Source organism: Lepidochelys olivacea (genome assembly GCF_965140295.1).
Source record: "Lepidochelys olivacea isolate rLepOli2 genome assembly, chromosome: 1".
NCBI lineage: Eukaryota > Metazoa > Chordata > Testudines > Cheloniidae > Lepidochelys > Lepidochelys olivacea.
The window spans coordinates 112779368-112799636 of NC_140411.1; the positions used below are offsets into that span (position 1 = coordinate 112779368).

General features: G+C 43.3%; 1 protein-coding gene across 1 annotated transcript in view; it reads left to right on the forward strand.

The window, feature by feature from the left end:
- Positions 1-18600, forward strand: part of LAMP1 (lysosomal associated membrane protein 1) — a 32919-nt gene extending 14319 nt beyond the window's left edge. The window contains exons 2-9 of the mRNA XM_084617505.1: positions 3526-3644; positions 7193-7412; positions 7538-7696; positions 11361-11611; positions 13885-14007; positions 16387-16456; positions 16655-16825; positions 17639-18600. Of these exons, the coding sequence (XP_084473631.1) occupies positions 3526-3644; positions 7193-7412; positions 7538-7696; positions 11361-11611; positions 13885-14007; positions 16387-16456; positions 16655-16825; positions 17639-17778 (1253 nt within the window). The 3' untranslated portion in view covers positions 17779-18600. The remainder of the gene's footprint in view (positions 1-3525; positions 3645-7192; positions 7413-7537; positions 7697-11360; positions 11612-13884; positions 14008-16386; positions 16457-16654; positions 16826-17638) is intronic.
- Positions 18601-20269: the final 1669 nt, after the last annotated feature.

A 20269-nucleotide genomic window follows, 5' to 3' on the forward strand; every position in this document is an offset into this window, starting at 1 on the left:
TCTCCCACCGAGAAGGGCTACAGAGCTGCTGGCTGCCACTAGGGGCTGCTGGACCCAGCTCGCAAATAGAAGACACAGCTGGAGGGTTCCTGGGAGCTGTAGTTCCTTGCCTGCCCTGAAGGAAGGAGGCAGCATGCAGGAAACTTAGTACAAACCCAGGACACAGCATCAGGCTGTTTCTCCCTGTGGATCCCTGGGGGTTAGGAGGTGTGGATGGGCTCTGGGGGATATGGGGTGCAGGTTTCTGGGCAGGGGTAGGCCTGGTGGCAGTGCTTTGGGGGAGGAAGGGGCATGGGGGGGTAATCCCCACAGTTGGGCTGTGGTGGGGAGGAGGTGTGGGTGTCTAGGCTCTGGGGGGTACAGGGTGTGAGTGTCTAGACTGTGGTGGGCCCTGCAGCTGGGCTCTGGGGTAGGAGGAGGTACAAGTGTCTGGGCTGGGGGTTAGGGCGTACAGGTATGTGCCTGCCCCCCCCCCCCATGGGGCTCTGAGGGGGAGGATGCAGAGAAACAGATTTCTTTAATGCTCTACTCCTGGAGGAATTTTTTTGTCTGTATTGTTAGACATAGTTGCTGACAGATATTTTGAAATAAGTTATGTAATCGTGCCAGTTTCAATTATTTTGGTAGTGTTTTGACAAAATATGCAGAATTTTAAAACACGCACAGAATTTTTAAATTTTTTTAGGTTCCGAATTCCCCCAGGAGTAAAATGTGAGCCCAGTGCAGTGCTACTGTCAAAATCACAAAGGTTTAGGTACTACCTCAAAGTGTGTGTTTTGTGATGAACCCTGATTGTGGAATCATGGAATAATGGAGATCCTGAAATATAAACACAGCTTACAAAATTCTACAAAAACTATCAATATTGGTGTGATCAAAAGGCAACTAAACAGTGTCCTTCACCCTGCTAATCCTGACTGTGTGCCAAGTCATGTTGATGACACTTGCAAAATAGTCATACTGGTGAGATGGAATCAGATTGCTGCTTGGCTGTGTGTAGGTGCCTGGCTTTATCCCCACAACTCTTTCCCATCATGTATGGGGAAGGGAAGGAGAGTGACAGATTGTTTTTGTCAAGGGCTGCTGGGTTGGGAAATTGAGAATGAGAGGATTCTTCATCAGTAGTGTGAGGGAAGGCAGGTGTCATTCCTATCCTCCTGCCCTTTTACTAACTAACCAACAACTCTTACCCATTTTAGCACTGACTTTTGTGTGTGTCAGCTGCTCCAGTGCTCCAGGTGAGGGCCAGACTGACATGTATTGGGAAAAATATTTGTTTCCACTACTAAAGGCAGTGGAATGGGAAACTGACCATTGGTAGCTTAAAAAGGCATTCTGTACTAAGATAATGGGAGAGATGGCTTCCACATGGAAGATTTAAAGTAGGGCTGTCAAGTGATTAAAAAAATTAATCGTCATTAATTATGCAATTAATCGCACAGTTAAACAATAGAATACCATTTATTTAAAGAAATGTATGTTTTCTACATTTTCAAATATATTGATTTCAGTTACAACACAGAATACCAAGTATACAGTGCTCACTTTATATTATTGATTATAAGTATTAGCACTGTAAAACAGCAAAATAAATATTATTTTTCAATTCACCTAATACAAGTACTGTAGTGTAATCTCTTTATCATGAAAGTTGAACTTACAAATGTAGAATTGTATAAAACAAAACACTGTTTTATTTTTGAATTCAATATAAAACTTTAGAGCCTGCAAGTCCGCCCAGTCCTATTTCTTGTTCAGCCAATCGCTCAGACAAATAATTTGTTTAGCATTTGCAGGAGATAATGCTGCTGAAAGTGAAAACAGGCATTTGTATGACATTGTTGTAGCCTGTATTGCAAGATGTTTACATGCCAGATGCGCTAAAGATTCATATGTCCCTTCATGCTTCAACCACCATTCCAGAGGATATGCATCCATGCTGATGACAGGTTCTGCTGAACAACGATCCAAAGCAGAGTGGACGGATGCATGTTCATTTTCATCATTTGAGTCAGATGCCACCAGCAGATGGTTGATTTTCTTTTTTGGTGGTTCGGGTTCTGTAGTTTCCGCATCAGAGTGTTGCTCTTTTAAGACTTCTGAATGCTCCACACTCATCCCTCTCAGATTTTGGAGGGCACTTCAGATTCTTAAACCTTGGGTTGAGTGCTGTAGCCAGCTTTAGAAATCTGATATTCAAGCTGCCTTTGTGTGTTGTCAAATCTGCTGTGAAAGTGTTCTTAAATCAAACGTGCTGGGTCCTCATCCTAGACTACCATAACACACACTACACGGCAGAATGCAGGTAAAACCATAGAGCAGGAGACGTGCAATTCTCCAAGGAGCTGAGTCACAAATTTAATTAACGCATGTTTTTAAACAAGCATCATCAGCATGGAAGCATGTCCTCTGGAATGGTGGTTGAAGCGGCATATGAATGTTTAGCGGCATAGCATATCTGGCACGTAAATACCTTGCAATGCTGGCTACAGAAGTGCCATGTGAATACCTGTTCTCACTTTCAGGTGACGTAAATAAGAAGAGGGCAGCATTATTTCCCATAAATGTAAAGAAACTTGTTAAGCCATTTGCTAAGAAAAACAAGAAGTAGGACTGTGTGGACTTGTAGTCTCTAAAGTTTTACTTTGTTTTGTTGTTGATTGCAGTTATGTAACAAAAATCTACATTTGTAGGTTGGACTTTCACGATAAAGAGATTGCACTACAGTATTTGTATGAGGTTAATTGAAAAATACTATTTCTTTTGTCATTTTTACAATGCAAATATTTGTAATCAAAAGCAATATAAAGTGAGCACTGTACACTTTGTATTCTGTGTTGTAATTGAAATCAATATATTTCAAAATGTAGAAAAACATCCAAAAACATTTAATTTCAATTGGTATTCTATTAACAGCACAATTAAAATTGCGATTTATCATGATTAATTTTTTTGAGTTAATCGCATGAGTTAACTGCGATTAATCAACGGCCCTAATTTAAAGTATTTTCTTCCCCTGAAAGTACAGAAGTACTAACTAGTGTCCTCAGGACACACCCACAGATCTCTCTGCAGATAGACATTAAACTGTTTTCATCATAGACTCTCCGGACCGTACCTTGTCACTTCAAGACTTTTATTTAAAGCTTTTCTTGCACCAGCTGGAGATTGTATGTGCTGGCCCTTCTCTTGGGGTCTAAAGTGAGCACTGTATGGGTATGTCTATACATACAGTGCTGCAGTCGCGCAGCCAATACAGCTGTGCTGTTGAAGCATGTGGTGAAGGTGCTCTATGCTGACGGGCCGGTCAGCCTAAAACTACCACCTCCACAAGCAGCAGGAGCCGTGTCTGTGGGAGGAGCTCTCCCACTGATGTAGCGATGTGCACATGAGCGACATTGTTCCGCTCCCGAGCGCTTATGTTGGTGTAACTTTCAAAACCTTGAGTGACACAAGTTTTGTTGACATAGCCTATTGTTTCTTCAAGTAGCACTTCGTTTGAAACTAACTTGCCACTCTTAACAGTGTTTTTACAGATGTCGTCTTCAGCATTTGAAGTGAAAGATCAGAGTGGTAAAGTCTGCATAATAGCTAATCTGTCAGTGTCCTTCTCAGTGGAATACACCACCAAGAGCAGTCAACAGGTAGGAGCAGTAGCTCAATGTTTACTTCTAATTTGCATTTTAAACAGGCAGACTGATGTTGGTGCAGGTGGGTTCTGTTAGGAGTTAGATCAGACATTAAGCCAGAAAAGCTGCTTGCGCAAACAATGCTCTTTAAATCTTTTATTTCTCCTGGCTTCTGGAATAATGGCTCTCTGACACTTTATTTCCTGAGTAGACTTTGGGAAGAACTAATAGTACGAAGACTGCCAGATGCTGCATGAACTTGGGTGATTTAATTTGTCAATTTGGGGTCCTAACATCGATACTAGAAATTGTTGTATTTTGCTGCTGCTGAAGGGTGCATTTAATACTTCAGATTACATCATACACTAGACCAGTGGTCCCCAAACTGTGGGGCGTGCCCCTCTAGGGGTGTGGAGGAATGTTCAGGGGAGGGGGGGAATGCAGCAGGGCCCAGGCTAGACCCCACCGGCACTGCCCAGTTCTGGTCCCAGACCTGGCTTCTGGGCGGGGGCATGGACAGGGATAAGGGCGGGGTGGGGGTGCAGTTGGGGGACCACTGCACTAACCATGAGCAGCAACGCTTAGTTTGCCTTACCTCTGTGTAGACAGTCTCTCAAATCCTGCAGATATTGCTGCTGGCTCCTTTCTTAAATTGTGACCTTCAGTTCAGTGGACAGCATGCCCTTCATACTGTGATTCTCCTGCTTTGTGTATGCACTTAATCCACTGTTATGCCAAGAAAAATTTTAGATCCTATGGACCACTTCAGGAGAATTCTCTAGATGTCTGTCTGCCAGTTGTATAGCTGGACTCTACTTGAGTCTGTTTGTTTCTTTTTTTTTATGAGAGCTCCAGTGTATTGGGGCAATTGCTGAAGCTGTTAGGTTTGCCTATCCAGTTTGTAGCTCAGTTATTAGGTCAACAAATGATATGTGCTCATTAAATACCCATTTGAATATTTTAATTTCTACTGCTTTTAGTGTTCAGATGTGGTGGTGGTCTTCCTTTGGAGACAGCATGATACAGCTAGAGTTACCACCTAGCCAGGTTTTCCCAGCATTGTCCCTTTTTTGGTATCCGTCCCAGGAAATCTGTAAAGATGCTTAGTGTACACTGCAAGCTGTCTAGTCTTAGGGGCTCAGGATCATCCCAGATGTCTGTTTTTTGTATCTCAGAGGTGACAGCCCTAGGTCCAGTGGACAGGGCACTGGGTGGGGAGTTCAGACCTGGGTTCTATTGGCTCTGCTCTGCTACTGATCTGCTGTGGCCTTCAAATAATTTTTGCCTCTGTGCCTTAGTGTCCTCATCCGTAAAATGGGGATGATACCTACTTTAGCCCTTATATCTTAGGAGCTCTCAAAGCATTTTACAGAGGAAAGGAACTATTGCCCAAGCCAGTTTTTTCCATATATAAAGCAACATCTATAACACTGCATTGTCTGCATTATGCCAGTTTCAGTACAGTGCTGCCAATTGAATCTGCTTATTTCAGTTGAAATGAAGAGCTCTTCAGAAGCAGCTGCAAACTGTGTTTCTGTAAGATTGTTTTGCTTCCCTTCTTCTGAAACTTGGAACACTCACCTTCGAGCATACTATACCTTAGCTTAGTTCATATCTGTCTCATAAATATACCATCCCTAAAGCTGAGAGTAGGTAGCTTTAGCAATTTAAAACCTTTTTGCATGACTTCTACAAAAGTCTTCAGCAGTCTCAGTGAGGAGTTTGTTGGTTCAAAGTCTGTTGTCCACGTTCTTCATACATTCCAGTGTACTTTATTTGAAATGTTGCTTTAGTTCTAGAATTGAAAGATAGTTAACTTGTCTACAAATGAACTGCTGTTACTTTGTGCTTCACTTGACTTGATCCAGATTTTACACTAACAAAATAATTATTCCTAAGGTGCTGCAATGATCATGCCAGATAAAGTGATATATAGAAGTTCAGATCTTGAATTATTTAATTTTTATAGAGAAAACAGTCTAATAAAATCTCCATAGCAATAAATAGTCCATTAAATCCAAGTCCATTTTAAACACAACATCTTTTAAAACCACGGCAGTTAAAGTTGTAATCCTTGGTACTGCTGTTGCAAGTTGTAGAGGTGTATAATGGGTAAGATCTTGTCTGCCCTTCTCTACTTGCCTTCCAGGATATTGCCCCAAATTCACTGCATATCCTAAGGCTAGGAATCATGCTAAAAATCTTTCTCAATCATTCAATTGAATAAATTGCACCCGCCACAGGAGAGAGAAGAGAACTGAGAAGTGCTGTATACTTCAGCACTGAAAACTAAAAGGGAATCCTTATGCTGATTGGCAGGATGTCTATGTTTGGGCTGCCTGTTGGTTGCCACTTAATCAGTCTGGAAAAGAATTAAAAGGTGAGAGTAGATAAATCTCTAGGCATACACTTTGAGGAGGAATGCAAACTGACATCCCTAGTAAGGGAAGAGAGAACTGCACAATGGGCAGAAATTACTGGATTGTGCGATATGGTTGAAAGAAACAGAAGAGAGAATGAAAGTAAAACTGGAGATGACTTCCTGTTGTGTGAATGCTCTTCCTCAGTCTCTTACAAGTTTCATAATATTCTAGCGAAGTGGTGAGCACAGACAAGATGGAGCCAAATGTCTGCTTATACATGTGTATAAGTGCCCTTTTGAGCAGCTAGCTTCCCTATCAATCTGTAATCTCTCGAGCTTCATGCCTTATTAGTGGACAGTACTTTCGAATGTCAAGCTCTGGCCTAGCAAGATTCCCCTTTATGGCATGTATGAGGAGTGAGCTGTGGAGGGCCCTAACATTCTGAACTATTTCAAAATTGCACCCGGGTTAAGTTTGGCATACACTAACATTCAAAGGAAGCTGCTTTCTTAACTTAAGCCAACTGGTCCTTATAAAAGATCAACTACACGGTGTTTCTCAATGACTGGTCCATGGATTGGCACCAGGCCCTGAGATCTCCCTGACCGTTTAAGAAGGCAGCAAGCCGGCCCCTGGTATCAAAAAAGGTTGAGAAATATTAGTACAGCTTGTTAACTTCCCAGTGTTCGCTTTTGCCTTCAGTGCCGATGTAAAACCTTGTCATAGCTCCTCCTATTGCTCCTTTTCAGAAGTTAAGTAAAATAAAATTAGTAAGAATCATAGACCAGCAAGAGTTGTGCAGGCCGTACTGCTTAATTTAGTCCTTGTTACCCAGATGTCTTAAAACACCAGAGAACAAAGCTTAAATTCTCCAAACTTCCACTGAGTTCCTGTACCTCTGCTTCTTTAGTTCAGGAAGTTGGGTACAATCCGACTCATGGTGCTAGTGTGGAGGAGATTGGGGGCAAGGGAGGGTTGTTTCCTTAATTGTTCATGGAGCAAAATGCTATTCAAAAAATTTTAAACCTCAAACACTAAAGTATTTTTTGAGGGTTAAGTACTTGAATGCTGAGAATGTTCACCCTGTGGTAATGGACTCTGGCTGTGAGCGCTGGAGTAATTGCATAGGATAGCTGAAAAGTAACAGTAGGGAAGGCATTTACTAATCCCATTTAAAACTCTCGATTTTACCCACTTTAGTTGGCAGCAAATTTCACACTTACACAAAATGCTGAAGTACTGGCAAACAAAAGCAGTTGTGGTAAAGAGAATGTATCGGCTCCTGTACTGGCGATTGGATTTGGAGCGGGACATTTGTTACAAATGAATTTCACAAAGGCTTCAAAGCTGTACAGCGTTGACAAGCTAATGTTCCTTTACAATTTGTCCGATACAACGGTGTTCCCCAACTCAACTGGAGGTGAAGTAAAAAATTTTCTTGGCTTTCTGTTGTAATACATGTGGAATAGCACTTTTTTTATTTTTCTGTACCGTGTTGTCTGGAGACATACTAATCTTCGCACAACTGTAAATTTTTTGTTACAGAAACAAAGGAGGTTTCACAAAAACCTAATATTCGGGCAGACTTGGACACAAGATATAGATGTTTCAGTACCAACCAGATTAATATGTTGAATGTGACCATAACTCTTAGCAATGTTACGCTTCAAGCATATCTTGTGAATCATACCTTAAGCGGAAATGGTAAGTATCTCCTGGTTTATTGAGAGAATATACTGAGACAAGCAAACCTCCTTTGTTGTTTCCACTAGGTGTGTGGAGGCCTGCGTGAGTAGGTAATCAGAAATAGAAATATCCTTTCACCTTGAGATGACGTCTGTTCAGTGCCAGCATAGGCTGGACATGAAAGCCACCATCTGACAGCTGTACAGTGAACTCATGTGGCTTCAGTTCAGGCACACATTGGCAGCCTTGGTACAAGCCAAGGATTGTATCTGCCTGGACATCGTAAGTATTACAGAAGGGTCCCTGAAGCATATTAGTGGTGCGATATAGGAGGCAGTGACGGCGGCTGCTGCCTGTTCTGCACCTGATAAACAGGACCAGCCATCAAGAGGGTGAAATCCCACTCCCACGGATGTTGATAGCAAAACTCTCTCTCTTCAGTCGGGTCTGGATTTCACTCTAGCTGTCGAGTACGTTCCATGAACATTACATTTAAAAAGTTACTGTTGCTTTCAGTATGAATGCTCCCTATCCGGATATCCTCAGCTGGGTCCAGCATAGTCCATGGAAAACTGGGAAGGAATTTAGAGGGGAGATGACTGTACTTCCCCATACAGCAACATCTTTCTAGTGCAGGAGACTAGTCTGCAGTGACAGGGCTGGCGAATGTCTGTCTCCAAAGCCCTCTTTGGTCAATGGGAATTTCTGAACGGGTGCTGAATGAGGCTTGTCCTTGTGCAAATACAAGTGTAGACTGTTCTTCACTGGTTCAGCTACGCCTGTATTCATTCTTGTCAGTGTGCAATTCTGATCGTGTAGTCACAAGTTAGACCGGAGATTCTCACTGTGTTGGTCCCCTCCCAAGAGTGTCTTGGGATTTACTTAGTTATATATTCCTGGCTCTTCTTTCAGATGGGGAAGTGGGAGCTGCTGCTGCAGAAAGGGAGACCTGACTCCTACCTGCTGGTGGCAAATTGCCTACTTTCCTGAAGATAGATGTGCAGGAAGTTTACCTGTTCAATTTTTGCCTTGGCCTAAGATGATACTGAAGGATCCAAGCTCATATTCAATATTGGCCTCTGGTGACCAGACAACTTGGCATCCTTGCTTTAAAAAGGTGGCTAGTTGTTATGGGGAACCATCTTTTATAAATCGCTGAAAATAACACATCTGTACTGTATTTGGGACTTATTCCCACTTGCAGATGGGATCCTTCCTTCTACTGCGATACACAAGCTAATCAATTTCCCCAAACATACTAAAGGCCTCAATATATAGGGCTGTGTAGCTGCAGTAACTATAGGAAGATCTTCCATGTGGCACCATGTAAACCCACTGAATAGCGCTCTGGCTTGTCCTTAAGCTCAGACGGGGGAATGATCTCATAGGCCAGGGTGTTAGCTCAGAGAGCAGAGCCAAACAGGGCTTCCATGCAGCATCAACACCAAGTCCACTGTGGACTGGAAAAGCAGGCTGGTCCGGGGGGATGTAAGCTCCTTGGCACACCTTACCCTGAAATGGGCAGGAGATGCTAAAGAACATATGGGGCTCTGTGTTACTGTGTGTGCTTTGAGGGTTTAATTAGCTTGAAGTTTAAGTACAACCCTTCTTGACCTGCAGCCCACAATAAAACTTCTGGAGACCGGAATTGTGCAGCATGTTTGTTTAAAACCACTGCTAAGGAGTTAAGTAACCAAAAACTACATACATAGCATGGAGACTAAACTCTACGAGTGGTTCCTCAGACACAGCAGCCAGATCTGCACTACAGTGTTTGCTGCTTGGTCTCTTTTATCCACATTAAAGTGTCACATTTACTATTTTTAAGGGTAGTGTTCTTGGAGTGGGACATAATCATGGCTCAAAGCTTACGGTCCTATACTACAGGGATTTCCTTTCCCTGACTTGCGTGGCTGGTTTAGAAAAGGAGCAGAATGCAAGGGCCTTGGGTGAAGAGTTGCTAAAACAAGTCAGGAACTTGTGTTAGGAGACCCCTGGCATCTCTTGGCAAACAATAGGGATGGGGAGTCTGCGGGGTCACTGCTCCCCTATGACAACTTTTCCTTCCCATTTACCACCTGGATCCTGGCTTTGAACTGGACAATAACAGAAGCGAGGCCGGCAAGCTGAAAGTGCATAAAACAAAAATTGTTCCCTTCAGAGAAGTGGCGGGGGGTGGCTACTAATGCAAGCAGGTCTGATTAGGAATTGACCGAGGGAATGAACCTCACAGGCTGTGCCTGTGCTAGGGGGCCAAGGTGTATTTTGGACAACCATTAGAAGGAGCAATGCAGAGCAGCCTGTGAACAAGCTCCGTAAGAAGCTAGATCGGGGTGGGCAAACTTTTTGGCCCGAGGGCCACCTTGGGGAATAGAAATTGTATGGTGGATCATCAACGCTCACAAAATTGGGTTTGGGGTGCGGGCTCTGGGGTGGGGCTGGGGATGAGAGGTTTGGGGTGCAGGAGGGTGCTCCAGGCTGGGAGGGGGATCAGGGGTGCGGGAAGGTATGCAGGTTCTGGTTGGGGTTGCAGGCTCTGGGGTGGAACTGGGGATGAGAGGTTTGGGGTGGGGGAGGGTGCTCTGGGCTGGGATTGAGGGGTTTGGAGAGTGGGTGGGGGATCAAGGCTGGAGTAGGGGGTTGGGGTGTGGGGAGAGGCTCAGGGATGCAGGCTCTGAGCTACACTTACCTCAAGTGGCTCCTGGAAGCAGTGGTATGTCCCTTCTCTGGTTCCTATGTGGAGGTGCGGCCAGGCAGCTCTGCATGCTGCCCCATCCGCAGGCACAGCTCCTACAGCTCTCATTGGAGCTCCCAGGGGGCCACTGGTGCACATAGGAGCCGGAGCGGGGCCATGCTGTGGCTTCCAGGAGCCATGTGGAACAGCCCCTGACCCTGCGCCCAGGCTGGAGCGGGGCCGAGCCACATGGTGCGGCCCCCGACCCCTCTCCCTGGTGGGGGCTCACAAAGCAGCTCGTGGGATAGATGCAGGCCGTCGTTTGCCCACCTTTGAGCTAGATACTAGTAGTGATGCCATGGAAGTGCTCGGGAACGCCACTGGTGCTAAGCAAGTCCCCAGCTGCCAGCTATTCAGTAAGACCCTCAGTCCCAGAATTGTACTCTACTAGAAAATGGCTTTCAAGGAGAACACAAGGACCAGCTTCTGCTTTCCAGTGTGCTGGCAGCCAACAGACTAGGGCTGCAACATGAGCCTAGCTATGTATATGCCAGCAGAGGGAGCTAGCTGCATCATGATAAATCAGGGATACGTGTAAACTTGATTTGATGAAAATAAGTAAATGTCAAACTAATGGATGGATAGCTTCTATTTCACCATAAACTGCTGTTCTGCTAAAACTAATAGAGTAGGGATGTGTCATCTTGATACCTGAAATAGAATGGGTTTTGAGAAACCTCCTTTTGTGCTAGGCACAAGGCATTATGGAAGAAAGTGAAGCTGACCAGCTCTGTATTGAATCTACTATAGTAAAAAGTAAAAGATTCTTGAATTTTTCAGTTGGTGGTAATAGGTATTAAGACTAAAACTCCTTAAAATAAGGGGATGTTCATTCTCTCCTCTCCCTCAAAGATAAATTAGTCTTAAAATCTTTCTGTTGTGTGAATGACTTCCTTGTAATTTTGTGCAGTTGTAGTTGATTATCACCTTGTACTCTTTTCGTTCCAGAAACTCTGTGTGATGCAGATAAGACGCCCACTACTCCGGCAGTCACTACAACAACAAGCCAGGCACCTACAACAACAAGCCAGGCACCTACAACAACAAGCCAGGCACCTACAACAACAAGCCAGGCACCAACCTCACCTCCACAAAATCCAGGGACTGGGAAATATAATGTGACTGGTACAAATGGGACCTGTGTACTTGCTCGTATGGGGCTACAGCTTAATGTCACGTATCTAAGAAAAGATGGAAAGGTATATCTTGTTTGATTTGTACACTAAAACCTTACACAGCGAACTAGTGAAAATATTGCTTCCCTATGCTTCGTAGACTGGATTGAATGTTAATAGTACTCAATTATGGTTCTCCAGTTGAATTGTTTAACACTTTAACTTGATAGAGTGAATATTCAGACAATACAGAATTAGTGTAAACTTGCTATGAATAGTGTGTTCCTGATGTACTGGGAGCTGCCCTGAATAAGACACTTAAATATGTCTCCATTACATAGCAGTACTCTATAACCTGAATATTGAAATCCAACTAAAATATATTTGTTCAAGCCATAGAAACAGTTGAAAACATCAAAAGGAGAATCTGGAAAATGAAGATGTTACTTAAATGTGTTTGCCTCATTTAGACACACAAATTAGTGTTTGAAAATGAGGCATCTGAATCTGAACAAACTTTCAAATTCTGTGCAGACAATTGACAGTCCTTTGATACTATGCTCTTGCAATTTGCTGAGTTTCACAGTCTGTAATTTCCAGTTTCACACAGTTTCAGCCAGTGTCAAAGGCCAATACACGTGAATTTGGGGGCGCAGAACTGGTTCATAGACAAACTTAGTAGTCTTCCCTGTAACTGTATTTTTGCCACAGAATCTATTGGCTCTTTTCAGTCTGCCTCCTGCCTACTCTTGCTTCCTGGCTCCCTTGGCTCTATACTTTGGCTGCAAAGCTCAGCTCACCAGCTTTGGTGTCAAGTCTGTACCTTCCTACACACATACTTAGTTCATTAACAGGTCTGCTGGAGGGGAATAATTGGGAATCCCACTCTGGTAGATTGGGCTCTTCCCTGGCAAACCACAGTAAGACTTACTGGACAGACCAAAAGCTCCCATCCTTAGGGGACTTTGGTTGCAAGATCCCTTTTGCTGGTCCATGATTTGGATGCAAGTCAAAGGAGATGATTGCAGTCAAACTTTGGATACTGTGAGGTCCAAAAGGTAAGATGTGAACTGCTTTGTGGATGTTAACGTTGCTGGTGACTTGCTTGACCCCTAATGATTGTATTGATGGGAAATGCATTTCACAACCTTAGCTGTAAGTTACAGGTCACCTGTATGGAATCTAGTAAGCCATTTCCTGCAACATGAACTTCTAGCCCCACTGAAATGGTTCACTTGTCCCCTAATGCAGTGGCTCTCAACCATTCCAGACTACTGTACCCCGTTCAAGAGTCTTGCATACCCCCAAGTTACACCTCACTTAACTACTTGCTTACAAAATCAGACCTAAAAATACAAAAATGTCAGCACACTTACTGACAAATTGCTTGCGTTCTCATTTTTACCGTATAGTTATGAATCAATTGGAATATAAATGATGTACTTACATTTCAGTATGAAATTTTAGTTCGTACTGACTTCGCTAGTGCTTTTTATGTAACCTGTTGTAAGACTAGGCAAATATCTAGATGAGTTGATGTACCCACTGGGGTATGAATAACCCTGTTTGAGAATCATTGCCCTAAAGAATAGCAGGAGTTTATAAAAGGTCTCTTGTAGGGCCAGCCAACCAGTAAAATTCTACTCCCAAAACCTGGTTCTCAAGAGTTCTAAGTATTGCTGAGACAGTTTGGTGATTCCTCCTTACCCCTAGGTTGGGTATTTTGCCCTACATCAGTCAAGACACAGGTGTTCAATCTTGCCAAATTACTCTTGTAAGAATTGTTGTTTTATCAGAAAGCTTGTATGCGCACATTTCTGATTCAGTCCAACAGACTTAAAACCTTTACCTCCTAGCACTCTGCAAACAGGATTGTCTGAAATGCTGAGGTGTTACTGTTGTGTAATTAACCCTTTCAAACTGTCTTGCCTTTACATGAGTCAGTAATCAGCAAGATAATCCCTTATGGCCTTTGTCAGTTTTCCTTCATGTGGAAGCAGAAGAGCATTCATATGGTTGCTTTAATCTAATTTAATAAGCCTTAGTGCATTGGTGGTGATGGCTGATGTTTCCATCAGGCTCCTTCAATGCAGTACTAGCTTCCTTAGCCGCAACATGTTTTAGCTGGAAAATACTGTTTCAGACTGTAGCCAAGGGTCTGGGTCTTAAGGAGAGCACGGCGAGGCTTGAATAGTGGTGTAAGCACAAGGAACCTGTGGCCACATAACCAGCACTTTTACATACACATGCAATTTTTCATGCATCTGAGGGGAAGCCAGGTAGAAATGAGCTGAAAACTGAGGCAGGGTTCACCTCTTGCTGTAAAATGTAATAACAAGCCCTTCTCTCCTCCATAGACTGGATTGGATGTGCTGAATATTGTTCCAGTGAATACATCTTTCTCTGGGAGCTGTGACCATTCCTCTGCCTTTCTGAACCTGACTTTTGGGAAAACCAGACTTTTATTCCATTTTCTACTGGTAAGGGTGTTTAAATGTAATATTGTGCACAGCTCTGGCATGCTTTTTAGATGTGACTAAATTGTTCTGGACTCAAGATAGGTTTATTTTTGTTTTGTTTGTGACAGTCCTTTTTTATTCCAAAAAAGTTTTACATCCCCTACTGAATGTATAACCAAGGAGGAGGGGGAGGATTTTTTTAAGTAGAAGAAATGTTGGGAAATAAAGGAGTACTCTGATGGACAATTGCACAACATATTAGTAACAATGAGACTGTTGGTAGCTCTGTTACTTGAAAAAACCTTTAGGGGAACAGACTGCTGTAAATAGGTGTTTCATCTAATTATATATGACCAACTTGCAGAAGGAATTGGATTCCAGGCCTCCTAGTTATACTGTTTACAACGCATGACCGGTGTACCTGCTGCTTCGCTGTCTTCTGCAGTGATTTGTTAGGTACAATGTTTCCTTTGTTGCATCAGCAGCACATGTGACAGAAGGGTTGATCGCTCTTCTATTTCCCAGGTGGGGGTGTTTGTATTTGCTCACTGACTTGAGCAAATACGATCAACCTGAAATTTCTAACTATCAGCCTTTAAAGGGACAAATTGACTTTGGCTTGAGTTAAAGCCATTCATGTAGGTCCTGGCTCTCTAGCCCACTGGTGGCCAACCTCTGGCTCCGGAGCCACGTGCGGCCCTTCAGACGTTAATATGCGGCTCCTTGCACAGGCACCGACTCCAGGGCTGGAGCTGCAAGCGCCAACTTTCCAGTGTGCCGGGGGGCGCTCACTGCTCAACCCCTGGCTCTGCCCCAGGCCCTGCCCCCGCCCCACCCCTTCCCGCCCCCTCCCCTGAGCCTGTTGTGCCTTCGCTCCTCTCCCCCCAGAGCCTCCTGCATGCCACGAAACAGCTGACAATCTGTGATCGGCAGGGTGCTGAGAGGGAGCTGACGGGAGGCTGCTGACATTACTGTGGCTCTTTGGCAATGTACATTGGTAAATTCTGGCTCCTTCTCAGGCTCGGGTCAGCCTCCCCTGCTCTAAGGCCTTCCAGTGGGCACTTGTGCTGTGTCCTTGCCTGTATTTTAGAATAATTCCTCACTTAACGTTGTAGTTCTGTTCCTGAAAAATGCAACTTTACACAAAACGATGTTAAGCGAATTCAATTTCCGCATAAGAATTAATGTAAGGGGTGGGGGGGAGGTTAGGTTCCAGGGAGAGGGAGATTTTTTTGTCTGGCCAAAAAAAAATCAGATATAGATATTTTAAAAAATAACACACACAGTAAGTTTTAAACAAACAATACTGTACGCAGTGATGATGATTGACTCCACCACCTCAACCAAGCTTCACAGAGGGTGGGATGTTTTCCAGGAAATGCCTTCCTGCTAAATGATTAACTAGCAATTGGCTGGCCCTCAAGGGTTAACTCATTGTTAATGTAGCCTCACACTCCACAAGGCACATGAATGGAGGGAGGGGAGACAACATGGCAGACAGATGCGCATTTCCCCTTTAAGTAGGCTGACACCACTCTTAAGTACACTACCTTGTTAAGTTAATCAGCAAGCTGAGAGCCAGCAGCTGCTGCCAGGAAGTTCCCTCTGTTCTCAGCCCTGTCATGTGTCCCCCCTGCTCTATGGAGATGGGGTAAGCAGGGTGCAGGAGCAGGGGGAAGGGGGACACCCTGACATTAGCTCTCCTCCCCAAGCAAGCAGGAGGCTCGGGGAGCAGCTCCAAGGCAGAGGGCAGGAGCAGCACATGGCAGTGAGGGGGGATAGCTGAACTGCCAGCAATTGATAGCTTGCTGAGCAGCTGCTGCACAGGGAACTTAGGGGAGTGGGGGGGCAGCAGCTGCTGGTCCACCCTGGTTCCAAGCCCCCACCAGCTAGCTGCAATGGGATGCTCTTACTGCAAGCAGTGGACAAAGCAGGCAGCTGCCCTATGATGTTAAAGAGAGCATTGCACAACTTTAAATGAGCATGTTCCCTAATAATCAGCAACATAACGTTAACTAGGATGACTTTAAGTGAGGAGTTACTGTACAGATTCCCATGCTGACCCAGGATGGTGGGTTGTGCTTTTGATGTGGTGTTGAGTGTCTGTCCTGTTTACCATGTTCAAATGCTAACTTGGTAGCTCTTCAAAAAGTCTCAGGGCATTTTCAGCCTGACCACTTCACCTAGCATATTCTTCCCTAAGTTGGATCCCTCTCCAGGGTTTTTGCTAAAACTGTAGTTGGTATCACATTCTAGAATGTCTTGGGTTTTTGTTTTGGTTTTTTTAGTGAACTCGGCAGTTCTAATGAGGGTGCATTAAACTCTTCAATCGCAGAACTACATTGTACTTTGACTGTTTAAAATGTTATGTATGGATGCCAACTTTTTTTTTTTTTTTAGAATACGAGTACTGATAAGTTTTTCCTGCAAGGTGTCAGTGTCACCACAACTTTGCCTTCTGAAGCTAAAGGTAAAAGGATTTTTGTTAAATAAAGTCATAGACTAGCTCTATAAATATTAAGGGAGCCTCGATATGTGCACACAAATACTGAGGGCGAAGTGCGGGGGTAGGGGGAATGTGTGTGTTCTGGTTTAACAACTTGAATTTTCTTAAGCCTTTGCAGCTTCGGTTTTTCAGATGTATTTTATGCTGCTTTTTGTTGCACAGAACCAAAGTTTGAAGCTGTTAACAACAGCATGAGTGAGCTGAGAGCTACAGTGGGGAACTCCTATAAGTGTAATGCAGAGGAGAAACTTTGGGTCTCAGCCGGTGCCTTTGTCAACTTATTCGATGTTTGGGTCCAGGTTTTCAAGATAGAGGGAAACCAATTTGGAGCAGGTAAAAAACTGCATACATCTACACTTTAAAGTGTTGTTAAAGGTTTTACTGAACTTGCATGTTCTACTGATTTAAGCATATTTTTTCCAGAATCTAGTCTTTGGAGTTAGTAGCCAGTTGAGTAAATTCAGCTTGGTCTAAGCTCCTATTCACAGCATGCCTCCTTACAACTGTGATTCAGACCAACAAGTACAGCTAGCTGAGTGTCTGGATTAAGGCTAGTGCATTACGTGTAAATAAATGCAAATTTCTTGAAATAATGCATATAAAGACAGAAGCGCACAATTGTGCACAGAAAAGTTTAGAAGATCTATAATTAGAACACACCAGTGTTCTCTTGGGCAATCGTACCAAAGGAACAAAGATCTGAAGCTGAGTTCCCAACTGGTTAAATCATCTCTATGGTTATAGTCACAAGGGAAGGTGTTAGGTGAGAGTTGTGTTTTGGGTAGCTAGGAAGGAGAGGCTACTTGTGGCCTTGTGTAGTATTGGCTGTATTAATTGTGGGAAACTTGTACATATAAATCCACTATTACACTATGTGTACAACGTGTGATTTACTGCACAATCAATACTGTTTATCAAAAGGGTACAACACAACAAGCTGTTCGTTACTGATCTTGAAAAGCAAGCTGACTTACAGTGGCTATGGTAAGGGAGCTCCTTCCATTGTTGCTGGCAGGCTAGAAGTTAACTGGCTCAAGTTTAGGATTTATCTATATGCTAGGAGTAGAATCTTCCAACATGAAATCAGAGTTTGGTACCTTTCCTGTCAATGGACCAGTGCCTAATGTGAATTTTTTTCATCTACAGTGGAAGAATGTCAACTGGATGAAAACAACATGGTGATCCCTATAATTGTTGGCGCAGCCCTTGCTGGACTTGTCCTGATTGTCTTGATTGCTTATTTGATTGGCAGAAAGAGAAGCCATGCTGGATATCAAACAATCTAATGACTTACACTTAAATGAATCCAGGGGTTGATAAAGAGCAGTTGCAAGAAGTGGATAAATTAATTTCCCCTAAACTGAGATTCCTTATTATAAGGGAGCACAGTCTTTTACAAAATGCTTCTTGTTAAATTCTGCTTCATTAAATGTGAATCCATCTTGCAGCATTTAACTATGCATGAAGGAATAACCTCTCAAATTCTGGTGTTTAATTTTGCTAACTGGTTAAATATTTAACTCCCTAAGAGTGCTTTTCTGAATTGGCATGAATTTAATGTCAGTTAGAAATATTCCAGACTGGGGTGTAGCTAATTCATTCACTCAGATTTAAGTCTAACAAAGGGAAGTTTTCACTGTTGGTACTACTACCCTCCTGTGATGAAGTTAGTAATTCTGCTGATACCTTTTAAAGTAAGTAATGACTGACCAATCAAAATCTAAAAATTAATTCCCCTGCCCATGTCCCCTCATCTGTGTTTTACTAAGCTTTAGACACAGCATATGTGGCATCTGCGGGGTATGAACAATGCAATACTCAAATGTTCTAGGAACTCATATTTACAATTGGGCAATTCCATATTTGATGCTCTGCCAGCTTAAGAGCTGGCCCTTTTTAAAATATAAAATGGGTTTGGTTTTTTTTTTTGTAAAGTGAATTTCAGTCTCTTCTGGTGGATGTTGCAGTGCAATCCTGTTACTGCAGATATGTACAAGATCAATTTAATCTGCTGACTCTCTTGCTTAAACTTGGCTGGGGTTGTACACTAAGGATTTGTTATGTATGCATTGCCTATAACAATGCTAATAAAGACACGTTTTTCTGTAGAGTGTCCAGTACCTTTCTACATAACATTGCTCTTGCTTTTTTTAAAAAAATATTTGATCAAATAGTGAAGCTGCATATATTCCTTCCTCCTCACTTTAAAATAATCAGGGTAGGCGTACTCCTTTTAATCAGAGCTGTACACCATTGGTTGGCATGGGCTTCTGCACAGGTTAGAGATGTTTGTACATATCCAAGGTCACTGCCAGGCTTGTGATGCTATATCTTCACTGACACTTCTAGCTGCACTAGCTAGAACAAAACTATGGCAGGTATACCTACTCATGCTGTAGTCCCACTTCTGTTTGCAGCGTACCCATCAGGTTTACATTAACTAAAGTGTTCTAAGTAACATTGAAATGACTGGATTACTATTTCAAGGAGTAGTATAGCATTATAGGGAGTCTGGGAATAGCTTGACTTTCTACATTTTTCTCTGGCAGGAAGATGGCCAGACCTCTTTAAGAGGAGATGCATCCACTGGGTGGGGGAATCCTTTGCCATTTTGGAAGGGCTGGTCATTTGTGGCAACTCACTACATTCAAGCAGATCAGAGCTAGTTTTATTACAGACCTGCCAAAACTTTCCATTTCTTCTCCTACTGAGGGGCATAAAATCCTCTAATTGTGCAGGCCCATCCCTCTTTCAGGGGAGTCTGACTCCTGCAGCAGTTGCTGAGGTCTTGCAACACAATTCTCCCTTGGTCCTTTTTTTTTTTAAATAGGAGTTGGAAGCTGTTTGTTCTTCCCCAGTTCAAGGGTGTGTTGGGACAAATTAGTAACACTTTTAAGTGTAAATGAAGTCTGAAAGATATGGTCTGGGCTACTGAGGTGGTGTGGCCATAGACTTCACAGTTCAGCAAAATAGTTGGAAGAAGCAGAAATCTGACAGTCTCTGCAAGATGCATCACCGGTGCAGTAAAGGAAGCTAGGACTGTGGCTTGCTGAGCAAAGGGTCTGTTTCTCATGCACTACCCTGCCACCATTTGTCATCAACCTGGTCAACTGCCCACCTGTATTAGGCTCTCAGAACCAGCACTCCACCCCACCAGTGTAAAGCTTCTGGTTTACAGTTTAATACGCTCAGGAAGCCCATTGTAGAATCCTGTGCAAAGCATCTCTGTTTATATGCAAAAAGAAAAGGAGGATTTGTGGCACCTTCGAGACTAACAAATTTATTTGAGCATAAGCTTTTGTAGGCTACAGCTCACTTCATCAGATGCATGCTGTGGAAAATACAATAGGGAGATTTTATATACACCAAGAACATGGAATGACAGGTGTTACCATACACACTGTAACAAGACTGATCAGGTAAGGTGAGCTATTACCAGCAGGAAAGCAGGGGGCAAGAAAGCCTTTTTTTGTTGAAAAATTGCCACTTTTAGGTCTAATCAATCCAGACCACACCATGTGATCCATTGTCTACAGCCAAGCTCTACCCCCTCAGACAGAGACAAACACCTACAAGATCTCTATCAAGCATTCTTACTACAATACACACCTGCTGAAGTGAAGAAACAGATTAACAGAGCCAGAAGAGTACCCAGAAGTTACCTACTACAGGACAGGCCCAACAGAACACCACTAGCCATCACCTTCAGCCCCCCAATTAAAACCTCTCCAGTAGATCAAGGACCTACAACCTATCCTGAAGGATGACCCATCACTC